Here is a 17,085-nt window from a genome sequence, read left to right as displayed (position 1 = left end):
CCCAGTAGTGCGGAAGCTCTGGTTTTGACTCTTTGAGGAGCCTCCATGCTGTTACCCACAGCGGCTGCGCCGGCCTGCGTCCCCACCAACGCACGGGGCTCCCCTGCTCTGCGTCCTCGCCCACACCCACGGTTCCTGTTTTGTTGGTTTCAGCGGTTCTGCCGTCTGGCCGGTGTGAAGTGACACCCCCTGTGGTCCGGACTCCTCCTTTCCTGACGACGAGTGACGCTGAGCAGCTTCTCCCGTGTCCACCGCTGCGTCCCAATCTTAGAAGGACTCCGGTCATACGGGACTAGGGCGCGCCCTAATGACTTCGGGTGACCTTAATGACCTCTTTAAAGATCCTCTCTCCAAATTCTGTCTCAGTCTGAGGTGCTGGGGTCAGGACGTTGCTGTGAGGTTTTGGGGGACACACAATACAACTTGCCAGAAGCTGTCTGATGTCATCCCAGCAGATACTTTCTTGGAACTCCAAGCACCCAAGGCCTCAGGACGTCACACTCAGGGTCCTCCCTGAGCAGCCTGCCGACCGTTCATATTCAGAACAAAAGGGACCCGATTCCACATGCACGCCCCTCCCTCTGACACGCCTCACGGCACGTCCCGGGGCGGGCTCTGCACCCAGCGGGGGGCTGGCACCGCCGCCGACGCACAGGTACCCGCGTGCCGAGCTGCTGGTTCGGGGAGAGGCCAAGGGGCTACGGCCAGGGCGGGGGGATGCTTGGGCTGTCTGGAGGAAGAGCAAATGGACACACAGAGGCCCGAGAGACACTGTGACCTGTCAGGAGTCCCAGGAGAGGGGCTTCTGGGTCCCACGTTCCCTGAGGTTTTCTCCCTTCTGTCCTTCCACGGGGGCAGCACCTCCCTGGGTCCCGCAGGTGTCTGAGTTGGCCAGTACCGCCGGGCCCTGCTGTGGACGCTCCTGTCCCGGCTGACGGATGCTGGTGGCCTCTGACCTGGAGGCCTCGTGGGCAGGTGTGACCCCTCTGTACCCATCAGCCCCCACCCAGCCCGCGGCCATCCGCTGCTGGGAGGGGCCAGAGGAAAGCAGCGATGGTGCTTCCCTACCCAAGTCGACACCCCAGAGAGGGGCTGACCGCGCCCCCCAAGTCCAACCTGATGTCCCAGAGTCAGCTCACCTAATTCCTTCCTAACAGCTGACTCGGGCTGGAGTTAAAACAGCAACGGAGTGAAGGCCACATGGAAGCAAGAAGAGGGAGACGATGTGCCCTGCTCCGGAGTCACGTCTCCTCCAGGTCCCCTCGGTGCGTCCGGCCCCTCCCTCCACCCGTCCAGGTGGGGCAGGGCCCTCAGCACCTCCGGCCTCCCCACGGCCTCTCGGAGACAGCAGCACGTGCGGAGCCCATCCTGGGCCCTTCCTGGGCCGACGCCCGTCTCTACCCCCATCAGAGCTTCCAGCAGACGCGCTCGGACGCGCTCAGAGGCCCCGCACATCCCATCCCACAGAGCACTGTGGTTTCCGCTTGATCCAAAGGCTCACAGCCGAACCTCCCCTGCCATGTGGGCTGCCACCCAGCCTCCCACAGGCCCCATCGCCCACGTGCGCCGTTAATCAAACCGTCCTCAGAAAGAATAAAACGTCTGTTTTAATTGGCCAGTAAAATACATTGCAGATCATTAGTATCTTATAAACAGAGACCTCAAGTTACAAATCCGAGTTAAAAACGGTAGTCCGGTGCGGCCTGCTAGCTGTGCATCCCTAAGGGTATTTTCTGCAACATCTTCCTCCGCTATTTTTGTGACAAGTCCTATCCGCCATGGGTCAGAGTCTGGACAGTATTTGCAAATAAAAGCGGAGACAGGCACAAGGTCCGAGCATCTGAACAGTGTTCTCCAACATTCAAAGGCCGGCTGCCCCACGTCGGCCCCCTCCAGCCCCACAGAAAAGCACCCCCACTGCCTGGCAGCTTCTAGGGGCCTCACAGAGACAGCAAAGCCCTGCTCCCAGGGGCTGGGGATCTGCACAGCTCAGGACGCTGCAGCCCCTGGGGCGCTCTGGAGGGCCGTCCACCAGCTTCCCAGAGAAGCGGCTCGTGCCCCTGTGCCTGCCCTTTGCGACAGGCCTAGATGCTCTGAGGTACTTCATCAAACAGCTCGTTAGAAACGGTCCTCTAAAAACATTAAGAAAAACAGCTTGAAAATAATGCACATTTCTATTTTAAAAACCTTCCCCAAACTCCCAGAAGGGGTAGCTGAGGCGGACCCTGCTCTCAGTCCCACCAACAGCAAACGATGATTCTGCTTGAAGGCGCAGGCCGGACACTCTGTACGGCGCGTTGCCCGCTCTGGCAGTGTTGGCAGCGGCGGGACGCCAGCGTCTGCAGGAGAGACGGGAAGCCCCGGCACTCTCGGCAGAAGGGCCCTGTACCTCCGAGTCGTCAAGGCATTCGCACACGGGGGCCTTCGTGTGGTGACGCACGAGGAAGCGAAACTGACCTTCAGCAGGAATAACGGCAGGGCTGGAAGCAGAGGGCCGGGGCCGGGGCCGCCGGCAGGCAACAAGACATGAAGCGCTCAGTGTGCTGGTCCCGCAGGGCGTGTGGGAGGAGAGAGCTGGGGGCTCCACCGCACAGGCCGCACAGAACCCAGCAGAGGCCCAAGGGTCCAGGACAGGAAGCATGAGTTCTGCAGCGGGCATGGCGGTCCCGGTCCCTCCTTCCAGAAGAGCCAGCCCAGGTCGCTTGCCACCAGTGTGACGACGGAGCCCCAGCAACCACAGATGAGCTCTGGGAGGGTCTCAGCTGACCAGTGAGCCCGGCGCTGGTCACAGGTGAGCTGCGAAGTGAAGGCCCCATGCTCTATTGTCCTTTCTCTGTTCCCTCAAGCCCGAAGACTGTGGCTTTCCGCCCACAGCCCAGGGCCCCGTCCTGGGACAGGACGTTCGGCTTCAAATGGAATGCGTGGAGGTCTCCGACTGCTGCCTGATATAGCTCTGGAAGCTCTTGTCTCCAATGGGGTGCTCCCTGCAAAGGGGAAATGGGAGCAGAGCAAGTGAGGCCGAGCTCCCGAGCGCCAGTGCCCTCTGCACGTTTTCGTATCTTTGTTCCGTCTTTAAACGTGATACATGTTCATCGGAATAAATGTGAAAAATACAAACACAGGGAAAAGACTTAGGCAGAAGTCACCTACAGAAGCGTACTTGTGGCCTAGAGAGAGGCAAAGGGTGTGGAGCTTCTGGCCCATTGAAGCCTAATTTTGGAAGCAATGGGTCAGGAGGTGGTTCTGGAGGAAGGAGGGACCGGGAGGCGGGAAGTTAGGGAGCTGCTGCCCACGGCGCACTGCCCGACAGCTGGAGAGTACAGGAAGGCTGCTCTGAGGAGATGGGCGGCTGCCCAAGCCTCACGGGTGTGTGCGGGCGGCTTTAGGGTAGGGCTCTGCCCCAGGAAGCTCCTAGCAGTCCCTTCCCCGTTACCTTTGCCAAGGGCTCCCCTACAACCCAGACGCCATACTCACTGGCTCCCATACTTGGTCTTCTTGAACTTGTCCCTCCTGTACTGGGCGTGTTCCTGCTCCAGGGCCCCGACACCAGCAATGACCTGCTTCAGTGTCTTGTAGGTCTCCTGGGGGTCGTCGATGATGAACGTCGAGTACTCCTCCTGCTCGGGCCCGTCGTACACGGATCTGCTGCCACAGGCCTCTGCGGCGTTGAGAGGGGCCGGAGGTCAGGGCAGCGTGCACGGCCAGCCACCTCGGGGAAGGGCTGACCGCTCCCACGCAAATGCACGAAGAAGCAGAAGCCATTCCCGAGAGCTGGACTGAAGCCGAGCGCCGGAGAAGCCAGGGTCTGATGCCCCGTCTGACCAGTTTGTCTCCTGCGCACCTGCATCTGTCCATACCTACTGCTCACCAGACCAGAGCTGGCAGATGTCGCTTCCTGGACATAGGGCCGGTGGGCTCAAGGGCCTGCGGGGTCACCCAGGGTCAGTCTGGAGAGATGACCTCAAGGGAAGCCCCATCTTAGAAAGAGGGGCCAGGGCGTCACTGACCTGGCGTTTACGTGCACCCCCTGTGGCAGGGACATGAGGACACTGTCCTCAAGGGTGTTACCTCTTGGCTGGGCTGCACGAGCAGCTTCCTAGGACCACTGTCACCCCACCTGCTGGACACGTGACTTTCTCACTGGACCACCTCACTCCTGCTGAAGACCATGCCGTAGCCTTCCGGCAACCACGAGAAGCACCCAGACACTGGAGCTGGGCCTGAGCCTCCTGGTCTGTTCCCCAAACCCCTAGGCTGGGATCAGATCTACCCACTAGTCCCCAAACCCCTGAGCTGGACCCTCCCCCTGACCTGTCCCCAAACACCTGAGCTGGACCCTCCCCCTGACCTGTCCCCAAACCCCTGAGCTGGACCCTCCCCCGACCTGTCCCCAAACCCCTGAGCTGGACTCTCCTCCTGACCTGTCCTCAAACCCCTGAGCTTTACACTCCACTCCAGGGTCGCGGGGGGTCTGTGTGGGAAGACACGCCATTTGGGTAGCACTGGGCTGAGGTGAGCCCGACCTAGGGAGCCCCTCATCCCACCTGCCCTGCTGTTTCATTACCACAGAAGTTCTAGTGTCCAACCCCCTGTCTTTATCTCCAACCCAGGAGAACTCGAATTCTGACTAAAAACTCACAAGTCTGCACAAAGGAAGACCAAGAAGATTCAGTTAAAGATTCAGAAACAGAGAATCTGACGCAAGAAAGACAAGCGACATAGATGTGGGGGACGAACAGACAGAGGAGGAGGGAGGAGGGAGGAGCCTGGTGCGTAGCGGGTCCGAGTTCAGCCTCCCCCTCTCCACATCACACGCAGGGTCAGGGTCTCGGGAGCCAGACTGCCTGGACCCCTCCCCAAAGTCCCCACTTATGGGAGCTACTGGGCCCGGAGCAGGTTACTTGTGTCTGAGCCTCGATGAACCCTTCTGGGAAGCGGGGGCACCAGTGTCCCCGAGAGACTCCTGCCCGGGGGCCTGGCAGGACCAGTGAGCTGTGCTGTCACAGCCAGTGCGGACAGGTCAAGAGGCATGACCCCGGAACAAGCACATGTCTGTGACCCTCGCCAACAGCGACCAGACACGAAGACTCATGGTGCCGGTGGAGCACGGCACTGGCGGAGAAGGGACAGATGCAGAGGCCTGCGGAGGCCTGTGGACCCCGAGCAGGGGACGGGGAGGTGCGGGGAGGTGGCTCGGATACGCAGCTGGGCAGCCTGCCTCACGGGGGCTGTGTGGCTGGGTCCCGGGCCAACCCAGGCGGTTAGCCCGTGTCACGGAAGAGGACATGGCGAGCTACCCGGTAGTCTCACGGCAGAGGCCACAGCTGTCTCTGGATTGAGGCCTGGGACTCGCAGACTCCTCCCACGTGGGACGCGGAGGGGCGTGGCCAGAGCGGGTGAGTGCTGGGAGGCACCCGAGAGGCGCAGGCTGGGGAAGAGGCCCGAGGCCAGACCGTGGGTCCACGGTTGTGTGGGAGACACGGCTTGGTGCTCCGTGGGAGTCCTCTAACCTTCCCAGTGCCCTCATAAGTGGGCACTCGTGCCTGTTCTGCAGACGGAAAGCAAGTTGTGATCCCAGGGCTCATCACAGAGCGGGGACCCTGCTGCCACCTGGAAAGGCACCCCTGCATTACTCTCAGCCCCGTGGCCCCCGTCCGCACCAAGGCTAACCCTTCCCTGCCTCAAGTCCCGGGTTCCACTGTCAGCAGACTTCAGGGGGCGGGGGCGGGGGAAGAGCCAGGGTGGGCCAGGTGAGTCCAGGCCACATGCGGGCAGTGGAGGGGACCCAGTCTCCCCTCTCGCACACGCAGCCTGAGCACAGCCGCCTCCAAGCGCCAAAAGGAAAGGATCAACCTCGGGGGAAACAAGCCCCGTGGTCTCGGCGCTCAAGAGCACAGCTGCAGGAGTATCAAGACCACCAGATGCTCCGAGGACAAGCTCTCGGCCTCAGAGAAGCACCGAGACTCCAGGCAGAGGCCTGAAGACAGTCAGCACTGCGGAGGCCAAGTGAGGGGCCCTGTAAGATCCAGTCCTGATGACAGAACCGGCGCTCACCCGGATGATTCCCACCCTGGGAGGGAGGCTCACTCGTCCGCCCTCCGTCCATCTGTCATCCCCTGTCCCCCACCACCACGACCATCTCTCCGTCCACCATCCATCCGTCACCCCTCATCTACGCCTCTGCCGTCCGCTGCCCCTGCATCTGTCATCCAGAACACAGTATTCGATCCTCCTCCAAGTCAGGCACTGAGGCAAACGACCTGCTTCTGCTCTCAAAGGGTCAAGCCCACCCAACGTGAACAGATCAGAGATGGTCATCATGGCAACGACAGAGATACACCCAGGGTTAGAAAAAGCTCCCCAGAGAAGGACACTCACAAGACAAACAGGTATCAGCCAGACGAAGGGGGAAGAGAGTGGCTCTGAGAGACAGAGTCATGGGGGCCTCTGGTGGGGGGGGTGACCCCAGGCTGGAAGCAAGAGGGAGACCGTGCGTAGAGAGAGGCCGCTGGAAAGTGGCTGACCACGCAAGGCTCAGTCAGCCTCCTTCATGAATCTGGACCTCACAGGGTGGCTTCACCCTAAATCTCCTGACCATCCTCTGTTCTGGTCACTCCTCTCAGTGCGCTGGGGAGGGGCTGCCACCTTGAGGCCGGCTGTAGCCCCAGGACCACTCCCATGCGGCCTCCCGAGGAAACCAGCCAAGTGCCAGGTGTGCACACTTGCTGGGGGAGGACCCCCCGGGGCGGAGTGGGTGTGCGCATGCGCACGGTGCGTGCGGGTCTGCACAGGAGCATATGCTCGCGCATGTGCACCATGTGGGCAAGTGCATGGGCCTGGAGCCTGGGTGTGCACCCAGAAGCGGCCCCCGAGGCTGCGGGAAGGGACCCGAGGGCAGGTGCGGCTGAGCTCCTGACAGCTCACGGCGGAATGCTTGCAGGGCAGGACTGGAGTCCGCCCGGGCTGAGGCCCACCCCAAGCCTGCTGGGTTAGATCAGGAGAAAGAACAGGACGGTGTATTCCAGGCCCACTCAGCTTCCTTTCGCATTCAGGGGGGGGGCTTCCGGACCTCCTCCGCGTCCCGACCGCCTCTCCTCAATCTCAACCCCATCACTCCCACGTCACCTGCCGCCCGCAGAACACAAAGGAGAGGGTGGCCAACGGAGGCACACATCACGCCGGCCGCTTCTGGCCGGGAACACGGTCCCACGTGCGCACACGCGTCCACACACCCAGGTGCCCCCTCCGCCCCCCCCGGCAGGCAGAAGAACGAATCCGCGGTCTGGGCTGTGGGAGGTTATTAAACACAAGATCTTCTCAAGAACTTGGTGGCTCAGAGGTCGTGGCTAAATTCCCCTGTAACATTATGCAGAGAATCTGTTCCTACAGTCCATGCCCCACATCTGCTGGCCTGCGGGACGCGCTCCCCCTTCAGCCCACGCGTGGGAACGCACACAGACCATGGGGGCTCCGAGGGCCGGGGGTCTCTACGGGAAGCTCCAGGTGCCCCCGTGGCCCCGGCAGGCGTCTCCGCGGCCACCTGCCACCTGCCGAGATGGCGCGCCGGCTGCCGGGCCTACCTTGCATCTTCTCTAGTTTGCTCATATACGAGTGGAAGAGGGAGTAGATGCGCTCTGTCTCGCGGTCCCCATCGATGTCCAGCTGGATGTTTGCCGGGAGGCCGCTGCCCGAGCACCGCCACGCCACAACAGAGAGAACGATGATGTCAGTCATTCCCTTTTTCGGAAGCCCACTGGGTCAGAGTGATCTTACGCAGCGAACTTATCCCTGACGGGGCCGGGGCCCAGCTCACAAGCCCTGAGGGTGGCCTGTCCACAGGCTCGGAGGATGGGAGGCCTACGGACCCGCTGAGACAGCAGCCGACAGGCCACGCTCGTTCTGCTGTGACAAGAAAGGACCTGGAACAGAAAGAGCTGCCCTGGCGCACGTGGGCCGTGGGACCTGCTGGGCCGCCCCGGGTGAGGATGGCCAGGTGCCGGCTCTTCCCGCAGCCTGCGGCGGCTCCGGCCCAAGGGTGTGGCAGGGTCCCAGCCCCCGCACATAATACTCAGCTCTCCTGGGTGGAACCGGCCTTTTCAGCTACGAAGCCGGACCTTCTGCTCCCACCCCATGAGCTTTGGGGTATCTCTCACCCCTGCACCAGATGGCATTGGTCAGTGTCCTCACAGGTCCCAGGGGCAACCTCAACACATCCAGGCCTGCTTTCAGAAGGGGCAGAGTGATTCTCTCATGACCCCCAGGAGGCCCAGCTCACGGTGGGGCAGGAAGGGACGGGAGAGGGTGTCAGATGGCAGCTGTGGACACTAAAGGGGCGTGAGCAGGATGGTGGAAGGCCTCCGGGCTCTTCTGGAAGAAACACGACAGCCCCCACTCCTGGGAGTCCTCCTCAGCACGGAGCACCCTCCCCACTGCTGTCCGCCCCGAAGGACCACTAGGTCCCCTGGGAGACAGAGCACCCATGATGGCTCACGGCCCCTGCCAGTCTACAGGGCCTTTGCAAGGGTGAGCCCAGGCTTTCTGGCATGGGGGCACCTCAAGAATTGCGAGCACAGCCTAGGAGACGCAGCTGTGCGTGTGCAGCTCGCCAAGCCCCAGTGCGGCCCCTTGGCCAAACTTCTCTGTACAGTGCACAAACCGGACAACTGTGCTTGGCCACAAGGGGTGGATGTGAGACAAGGACTGAAGGGACCCCAAGAAAAAAAAGAACAAAAAATGTTTTTTATTTTTTGCTTCTTTTCCAGCTTCTGTTCTTGCTAGGCCTGCACCCACGCCCCACTCCACACATGCTTGAAATGCACGTAGCCTATGTCGTCCTTGTAACGGACAAACGGGCAAGGGTGTCTTTGGAGTCGTCCAGCACAACAGAAAAGAGGAGTGAGCAGGCAGGTTGTCAGAAATGCTAAGACCCCTCACTCCAAACACCTTGAGGCCAAGACCCCCAGCTCGAGGGAATGAGTAATTTACGAAGGACTTCTGGACCCTGTCTTTGTGCGGACCAGTTCCTGGACACCTAAGGGGACACATGCCCCAGACCACAATCCCCATGAAAAACCCAGACCCCACGCAACGAGGAGACGCCCACTGTTTTCTCTTCTGTGTTTCTTGGATGCTCTGTCCCCGTCTCCCCCACCCCATCATCCACATCCAATACACTCTGCTCTCCCTTCCTGTCAGCTCAGGGCTGATTTCCGTCCCCTTGGCTGGTCCTGTGGGATCCCCTCTCTGCCTGCATTGGCTGGGAGGGCCTCGGGGGAGGGGGAGGCACAGACCTACCCGGTGCAGGGGGAGCAGCCCGGCGCCGTGTCCGAGGAGGCCCTACAGCACAGCCAGTGGCCGTTGAGGTAGGCGGACGGGTGGTAGACGGCGAGGCGCTTCTGGTTGCTCTGGCTGACTTTGGTGAGGATGTCGATCCAGGCCTTGGCCTCCACACAGTTGTTGGCCTGGATATACAGCGCTCGCTCCGGCTGGATCACCTGAAACATCTGGGGAGACCGCAGTCAGGGTCAGAAAGGCCGCCGGGCAAGGTGTCCTGCCTGGGCCACGAGGGTCCTCAGTGTGGATGTGGACAGGCCTGGGAGGGACCGGACAGGCCCGGGGGCCACAGAAGGAGGGTGTGGACAGGCCCCGGGGCCGCAGAGGGAGGGTGTGGACAGGCCTGGGGGGTTGTGGAGCACACAAAGCCTTTCTGCTGTTCCTGAAACTGAGAGAGCAATCTCCTTCCCCCTAGGGGACTTGGGACTAACACAACTTAGCAGGGTCACCCCTGGTCAGCCTGGCCAAGGCACTCTGTGTGCTGGGGTCTCAGGGAGCTCTATTCCAAAAGCAAAGGAGTAGCACTGTTCATCCCCTCCTGTGGTCACTGTGGTCAGGACTCAAATGTTTCTTCGAGTCTCCTGTTTTTTTTAAGCTGGGGCGGTCTTCTGTGCAAGGTACATCAGAGCTTATCGTGCCCTTGTCCTCATCCCACACTGACCTCAGGACCTTTGCATGTGCTGTTGTGTCCATCAGAAGATCCCCACCCACCTCATCTCACCAGGAGGCTCTTCCTCCTCCTTCCAGGTTAGTGTGACCTGCTCAGAGGCTTCTCAGCCTCCGCCTTCTCTCTCGTTGTTCATTCAACAACCATCGTGAATACCAGGCACTGCCCTAGGTTCTGGGGACAGAGTGTGGCCCAAACAGAGTTTCTCTCACCATGAACTTCCAGCCAGCAAGAAGGATAAGAACCAACACAAAATGTAAGGTCTGTGTATGTTGGAGGAAGAGTCAGGCAAGAACCCTTTAAGTCAATGACCCAGCTGAAGTCAGAAAGATGATTAAAATATCGGTAAGCTGAGTGGGAAAAGCAGAAGATGAAGAGTCCCAGCCAGAAGCACCAATAGGTACAGAGGTCGTGGGGCAGCGGGGATGAGAGGTGTGGGAGTCCTGGGGCAGTGGAGGTCCTGGAATGGGCATAGCAGGTGCACAGGCCCAGAGCCCAGGGAGGGCTGGGTGCCCCAGGCCCCCATCCTAGAGAGGGCTGAATCCCAGGCCTGGGAACAGACAACCCACGCTACAGCCTCCACACAGGAGATGGCATTCCTCCTGGGCAGGCACAACATGCGAACATCCCTCGGGCCCGGGGAAAACACCGTCTGCCATGGGGCCATCTGCCTGCCCCAGAAACCCCCTCCAGTAGTCCAGGTGAAGGGACAGTACAGGCTGAGTGGGAACTGCTTTGTGTGAGCTGGGCCGTCCAGCCAGGGGCAGCCTTCCCATCTACCCAGCAGGGGCCACCGATGTTCATCTTTGACCCAGACAGAGACGTGAGCTCATCGGTCTTACTCCTCAGCGACCCTGGGCCAGAAGCAGCCCCGTCATAGCTGAAGCCAACTTGCTGTGTCCCCCACCACACAGTGTGGCATACGCACCTACTGGGTATTAGACAGCTGAGCTGTGCAGAGACAGACTGACACAGGAGGTGGAAGACAGAGCCCTTGTCAGCTCCTGTGAGGCCGACCCGACTCGGGGACCTTCCTCTAAACCCTACACCTGGCATATATAGGGGAGCCTGCGGGGTGAGACGCTGTGCAAGGACTGTCCTCCTAGAGCGGTGGCCACTGTGGATGGTTCCCAGCGTCTGAGGAAGGTTCTTAGGAAACACAGGGCTGCTCCAACATCTGAGCTCCCTGAAGCCCGTGGGGTGTTGGGGGCGGTTGGCAACACTCGGGAAGATACAACCAGTGAAGCAAATGACCAGTGACACGGGGAAGGGGGGCTGGGCCTGGGGCCACAGCAGACGGACCACGCGCACAGGCCTTCGGATGCAGGGGTGGGTCTGAGCTCCTGCCCCACAGGAGACGCGCGAGCTCCTTCCACGTCCGGGAGCCCATTTGTGCCTCCGGAGACTGAGCCGGAGTTGTAACCCCCTCCCAGGCCATGGCAGCCACGGCGGCCACAGCAGTGGGCAGGGCACTTCCTCCCCGACTAAGCTCCAAGGTGTGCGGGGACAAGGAGGCCTGCACGTGCTTTTGCCTGCGCCGCACAGACGGTCCCTGGAGGTCTGTGCTTCTGAAAAGCGTCAAACAGTAAGCAGACCTGATGTGCGGGCTCCCCCGCAGGACCCTCCGTGGGGACACACAGGAAGCCTCCCCATCCGAGCCTCGCCCCAAATCAGACCTGGTGAGGTCACTGGTGTCTCCCTTGGAAACCCCACCTGCGCTCGCCCGTGTGTGCCGGTGACAGGTGTTTTGACAATGCGGGCAAGAACGCTGTCATGTCCTATACCCACTTGATGGCGAGGGACGCCAGCCCTGAAGAAGATGTGGCCCTGACAGACAAGAGAAGAACCTCCGTGGGACGGAGCTTTCCATGGCAGAGCCCAGAAGTACTGACCGGACGAGGCAGGCCAGGAGCCAGAGGTGGACATAGCTCAGCGTGTGTCCCACGGTCACCATAAGCCGTCCCGAGAAGACACACCCAGGGGATGCAGTCATCTCCACGGGATTCCAGGCAGAAGAGGGCACCTGAACCTGCCACCCAAGCTGAGGGACACCCACAACACCTGGCCTCTGTGCTTCAAGAACACCGAGAAAGGCTGAGGAATGTTCCATGTCCAGAAAAGGATGGAGAATGCACCATGTGGGGCGTGGCTGGGGACACACAGCAGCTACAAAGACGGCCAGGATCTCAGCTGGGAGAGTCCCTACACAGGCAGTGGTCAGAGGTGACACTGCACCAGTGTTGGGGTCCTGCCTCTGGACCTGGGGGTCTGCCTCCACACCAGAACGTCCTTGTTTGCAGGGAACACACTTGAGTGTTTACGTGGCTCAGCAAACAGACAAAGACAAACCACATGCAATTCTGGGTTCGGGGACACGAGGGTCCTGCTGTATTCTCGCCACTTCCCTGTAAGTTCAAACCAGATCAAAATTTGTTTCAAAGAAACCCTCCGGTCCCAGAGCAGGCCCTCCGGCCTCTGGAGCTGCCAGGAAAGCACTTTCCAGCAGGTTCTTTGCCTCCGGCCAGCTTGCAAGGACCCCGGCGATGGGGCTGCAGGAGGAGAGCAGCGGCAGTGGGTGCTGGCAGGGCAACGAGCGCAGGAGGGAGAAACCCCCAAGAGCCCCGAGGCGGAGCCGCACTCACGTTCTTCATCTTGAAGGACTCCTCCTCCAGTCTCTCCACGGCCAGAATGTTCTCGATGGGAATGCTGCACAGAGGCTGGTCTCCTGCCACAGAAAGGGGTTCATGACAAGGCAGGCGAGAGGCTCCCCGCCTTAAGGGGTTGCGGGGGACACCGCAGAACAGCGGGCCTCACGCAGCAGGACCTAGTGCTGCCTCCCGGGAACCCCGATCTTCCGGCCACGTGCCTTCTCGAGGAGCCCTGTCCCCACATTTTACTTCCCAGTGCCGTGTCGCCGAGACCTATGCCCCCTCAGACCCAGAGGACACGGCCCACGCAGGACCCCGACTCCCACGCCGGGAGCCCATGGGCACAGGCCCACCTGTTCCCCACCCCCACCCAGGCCACCTCGCAGGCGGATGTCTCCCACGCACTCCTGTGACCAGACACTGCTCACGCCCCAGGACACGTACTCTACGCGCTTCGTTTCATCCAGGAAAGCAGGCACGAACCCATCAGGGCCCCCCCAGTCCAGGCTCTGGCCCCTCAGAATAAACTATGGGACTCCAGTAAAAACCCAGTTTCTCTTGTTACCTTTGCTTCTCTGGTAGGTAAACTCATGGTTGGTCAGGCGGAACCATCTTTTCTTAAAATTCTTCATCCCAAAGCGTTTTCGCCCCTGTGCCCTCTTGATCATGAACCTGTGTGAACAGGGCACGTCTGTGGGTGAGTGTTGGGGCTTGGGACACAGCCAGCAGCTTCCCACACCACATCTCACTGTATTTCCAAGTGATAGGGTAAAACACCAAAAGGCAAAGGTCTCTACTTTTGCAAAGTTTAACTTTTTTTTAAAAAAAGGTTTTATTTATTTATCTGATGGACAGAGGTCACAAGCAGGCAGAGAGGCAGGCAGGGGCGTGCGGTGGGGAAGCAGGCTCCCCGCTGAGCAGAGAGTCTGATGTGGGGCTCAATCCCAGGACCCTGAGATCACAACCTGAGCCAGAGGCAGAGGCTTAACCTACTGAGCCACCCGGGCACCCCGGAAAAGTTTAACTTTAAGTCACAAGTCGGCAAGGACAGCAGGTTCATCAGACCTCCAACAAAGCAGCTGCCCCCTCCCCATCTCCCACACTGGGAATACCAACAAGGGACGCCTGTATGAAGGTGGGCAGGCCTGTGGACCCGGGCCAGAGGTGCTCCAGAAAACAGAGTAATGGGAGCCGGAGATGTTTCAGGAGTGGGGGGCCTGGTGGCGTGGAACAGGGTCTTGAACTCAGGTGTGAGCCAGCCCACATGCAAGGCTGGGTCAGCTTCTCATTCCCCTCTCTCCCATGGATAGGTGTTTCTCCACTCGCACAACCCGCAGGGCAGAGGCACAGCGCAGGCGAGACAACACCACGTCTCAGACTCGCCCCGTGAGCAGTCTTACTGGATCAGAGATGTGGGCCAAGGCCATGGATGTCCCAGGCCAGGACAGCCCCTGAAGGGTCTGGCTGCCTTTGTGTTGGGAGGTCACCAGCCACGTGGGCACAGATGCCCCAGTTCATGGCAGAGACGGCCAGGAGTGCCGCCCCCGTGTCTCGCTCCCACTGGCCTAGCAGCAGACACGGGCCTTACCCTTCTTTAAGCAGGATGGGCTGCTCTACGCTCTTGGGATCTCTTCTCCCAGAAGATGAGATCAGATCTAAAAACTAAGGTGGGAAAGACAGCAGACAATTAAGGGGGAGACGGCACGCTTGGCTATGTTCCTTCTCACACACAAACAGCAGAACGCTACGTCTCTTCCTGATGCCAGGAGAGAGAGACATCTGGGTCCTTCTGCAAGAGTCAGGGGGTCCTAAGCATGTCCCTACTGTGGCCAGGAGGGAATCGCCCAACCCTGAGCCCAGCCTCCATGCAGACCCCCCCCACCTGCCGAGGAGGCCCCCTGCATCCCCAGGCACCGCTCTGCCTGGCTGCCAGGCTTCCGGTGACCCTGGGAGGCCCACCGGCACGTCAACAGGTGACCCAAGCAGGCATCTCTGCAGGAAGGAGAAGCAGCGGGGCTCTCCTCCCAGGATGCCCCCCCAGTGTGACTGCCACGACCTGCCTGGACTCCCTCCCTCAACCTCGTGCGCCCCAGCTCCTCTCCCTTCTCCCCTTCTGGATCCTGGTTTTTATGATTCCCGAGAGGCCAGTAGGTGTGAGTGTTTCTAAACGCAACAGAAAAAGCAAAGCTTTAGGATCCAGAAAAGATTCTCTCCATGAGCCATGTCCCTGATTCCGGGTGCCCTGGCTCCATGACTCGGGCATCTGTGGGGGCCCCAGGAGTAGATGGCCAGAAGGGTGAGGAAAGGGATTTATAAGAAACACAGGGCGGTCTTTGAGAGAAGTACAGCGCCCAGCACTGAGGGAAAACTCGTGACGGTTCTGAAGAGGAGAGTCTGGAAGGGGTCCACCGTCCCCAGGGTGTAGGGAGTCTGGGGACCACAGGGGGTGGTCAGAACAGGAGGAAGTGCAACGGGTTCACAGGGTCTGGGGTGCAGAGAGTCCTGAGGTCGTGGGGGGTTTGGGGTGCAGAGTTCGGGGACGGGGGGTGGTTGTGGACTACGCAGGGAATGGTGCTCTGAACTCTGAACAGTGGGTAATGGCCGGCTCTACGTTCTGCGAATTTCAACTCCATTTTCTGGAACTACTGTAGCGTGTCAGGACAGGAGGCAGTCCGTCCGTGTTAACTGATATCCGCACTCACATTTTTTACTGCATCAGCATATTTCTGCTCGTTGAAGAATTCATAAAATGCAGCCATGTAGGATTCCTTGAAACTCGCCTAAAATGAGACAGGTCACTGAGCAAAGGCCTGCGGGTCTCGGGCACATGCTCCATGGGGAACAACCTGGAGGCATGCATCATGACCGGCTCTGGTGGCAGTCTCTCAGCGAGTGGGGGTGCCAGTGTGACTATGGCCCCAGGCTCAGCCCGGGCACTGCCCATGGAAGCCACGAAAGCAGGCACTGCCACGCAGACGCAACCCCGGAAGCCAGGGTCCGAACGCTGACAACAGGTCAGGGTCCCTCAGCGAGCATGGAGGCTGACATCTGGGTTCCAGGTCTCTGTTGCTGACATGGGTCACGATGAGGCTGCCGCACGGGAGCCTCTCCTGGGACCAGGGGGCTGGCGAGGGCCCTGACAGGTGGACGTCAGAGCACCCCTCAGGGACACCCGGGGGGCAGCCCTCCCCACGCTGTGCTTGCAGCGAACACCGTGTCGCGGAAGGTCGCTCTGCAGTTTCCAGACGCACAGAGGTGCGTCCGTGCAGAACTCACAGCCAGCCTGGACCTGTTCATCCAGGCTCCGGCTGACGGACTGCGGAGTGGCCGCTTGCTGCGGGACGCCACACGCGCTTGGCTCTGCTGCAACCTACACGCAGCCCAGCGTCTCCCACACGGGGGCTGCTTGTCGGCAACGATGGGACCCCCCAGACAACAGAAGGGGAGGGCTGAGCTGGGCTGGGGGCTCCTGCAGGTCCAGGCACAGGGGAGGCCTCACACCACCCCACTGACCTCATCCCTGTGCAGCCAGCCTTGGCCTTCAGTCCCTAGGGCACGTGCCCAGCTGTCCGCCTGTGGACATCGCTACACACAGTCCCCAATGTCCTCAAACCTGCATGTCATGACTCGCGTTCTGGGGGGTGTGAGGCCCAGGACAGACCCTCGGGACCCAGGCAGGACGTGGTGTGCGGCAGGCGGGCCCCAGAGGAGCCTCTGGCCCGCCCCAGGCAGCAAATCTGCCCCAAGCATAGACGACCTCAGAGGCTCACAGTTGACGCCCCCGCAGCCCCTGAACCCCCACTTGGGAGCCAGTAACGCACCACGTGCTCCTGTGACTCCCTCTGCCGTAGGTTGGTCTGACGGGGTTTCAAACCCACTTGTTCATGAGAAAAATGAAGTGAGTTGTGAGGGGAGCACAGCCCCCTCCCCATGCCGCCGAGGAGCCCTGCGGCCGAGGGCCCTGCCCTGCTGGGTGCGTTGGTCCAAATACAGGAGCTCTGATCTGCCCAGGGGACTGCTGGGCCCTGAAAGGGGTGACTCCGTGGTACCCCCAGTTACCCTCTTGCCCAGCAAGACCCTGGCGTTCCCTACCAACAGGGACTTTGACTTTTGGCAGGGCCGATGTTCTTTCTACCCCTTCTCTCCAGGGAAGACTCAGGATTTGAACTCTTTCCCCCAGCCTTGCCTGCAGCATAGCGGGGTCTGGGGGATGTTGTGTCTTTACTGCTTGTTAAGAGACATCATCCCGCATGGTGCTGGCTTGTGAAGATTTGTTGTACGCGGTAATCCCCACACTCCGGACCTGAGCAGAGTACAGGCTCAGAAAGCAAGCCCGGTCTCTAAGAGTAATGTGCCCCCAGACAAAACAGTCTCAAAACGCAATGTTTCACAGCTCAGGAAGGCAGAGAGGAGCCTGCAAGCCGCTGGAACGTGCTC

At 60.5% G+C, this 17,085-nt stretch overlaps 1 protein-coding gene across 1 annotated transcript in view; it reads right to left on the bottom strand.

Annotated features, from left to right (window-relative positions):
• Positions 1-1,589: 1,589 nt before the first annotated feature.
• Positions 1,590-17,085, bottom strand: part of RASA3 (RAS p21 protein activator 3) — a 113,795-nt gene continuing 98,299 nt past the window's right edge. The window contains exons 17-24 of the mRNA XM_059144535.1: positions 15,351-15,428; positions 14,237-14,310; positions 13,214-13,320; positions 12,643-12,725; positions 9,295-9,503; positions 7,581-7,684; positions 3,475-3,658; positions 1,590-2,984 (exon numbers count right to left, since the gene is read on the bottom strand). Of these exons, the coding sequence (XP_059000518.1) occupies positions 2,909-2,984; positions 3,475-3,658; positions 7,581-7,684; positions 9,295-9,503; positions 12,643-12,725; positions 13,214-13,320; positions 14,237-14,310; positions 15,351-15,428 (915 nt within the window). The 3' untranslated portion in view covers positions 1,590-2,908. The remainder of the gene's footprint in view (positions 2,985-3,474; positions 3,659-7,580; positions 7,685-9,294; positions 9,504-12,642; positions 12,726-13,213; positions 13,321-14,236; positions 14,311-15,350; positions 15,429-17,085) is intronic.

This window comes from Mustela lutreola, chromosome 13 (genome assembly GCF_030435805.1).
Source record: "Mustela lutreola isolate mMusLut2 chromosome 13, mMusLut2.pri, whole genome shotgun sequence".
Lineage (NCBI taxonomy): Eukaryota > Metazoa > Chordata > Mammalia > Carnivora > Mustelidae > Mustela > Mustela lutreola.
This window is presented reverse-complemented; position numbering and strand designations above follow the sequence as displayed.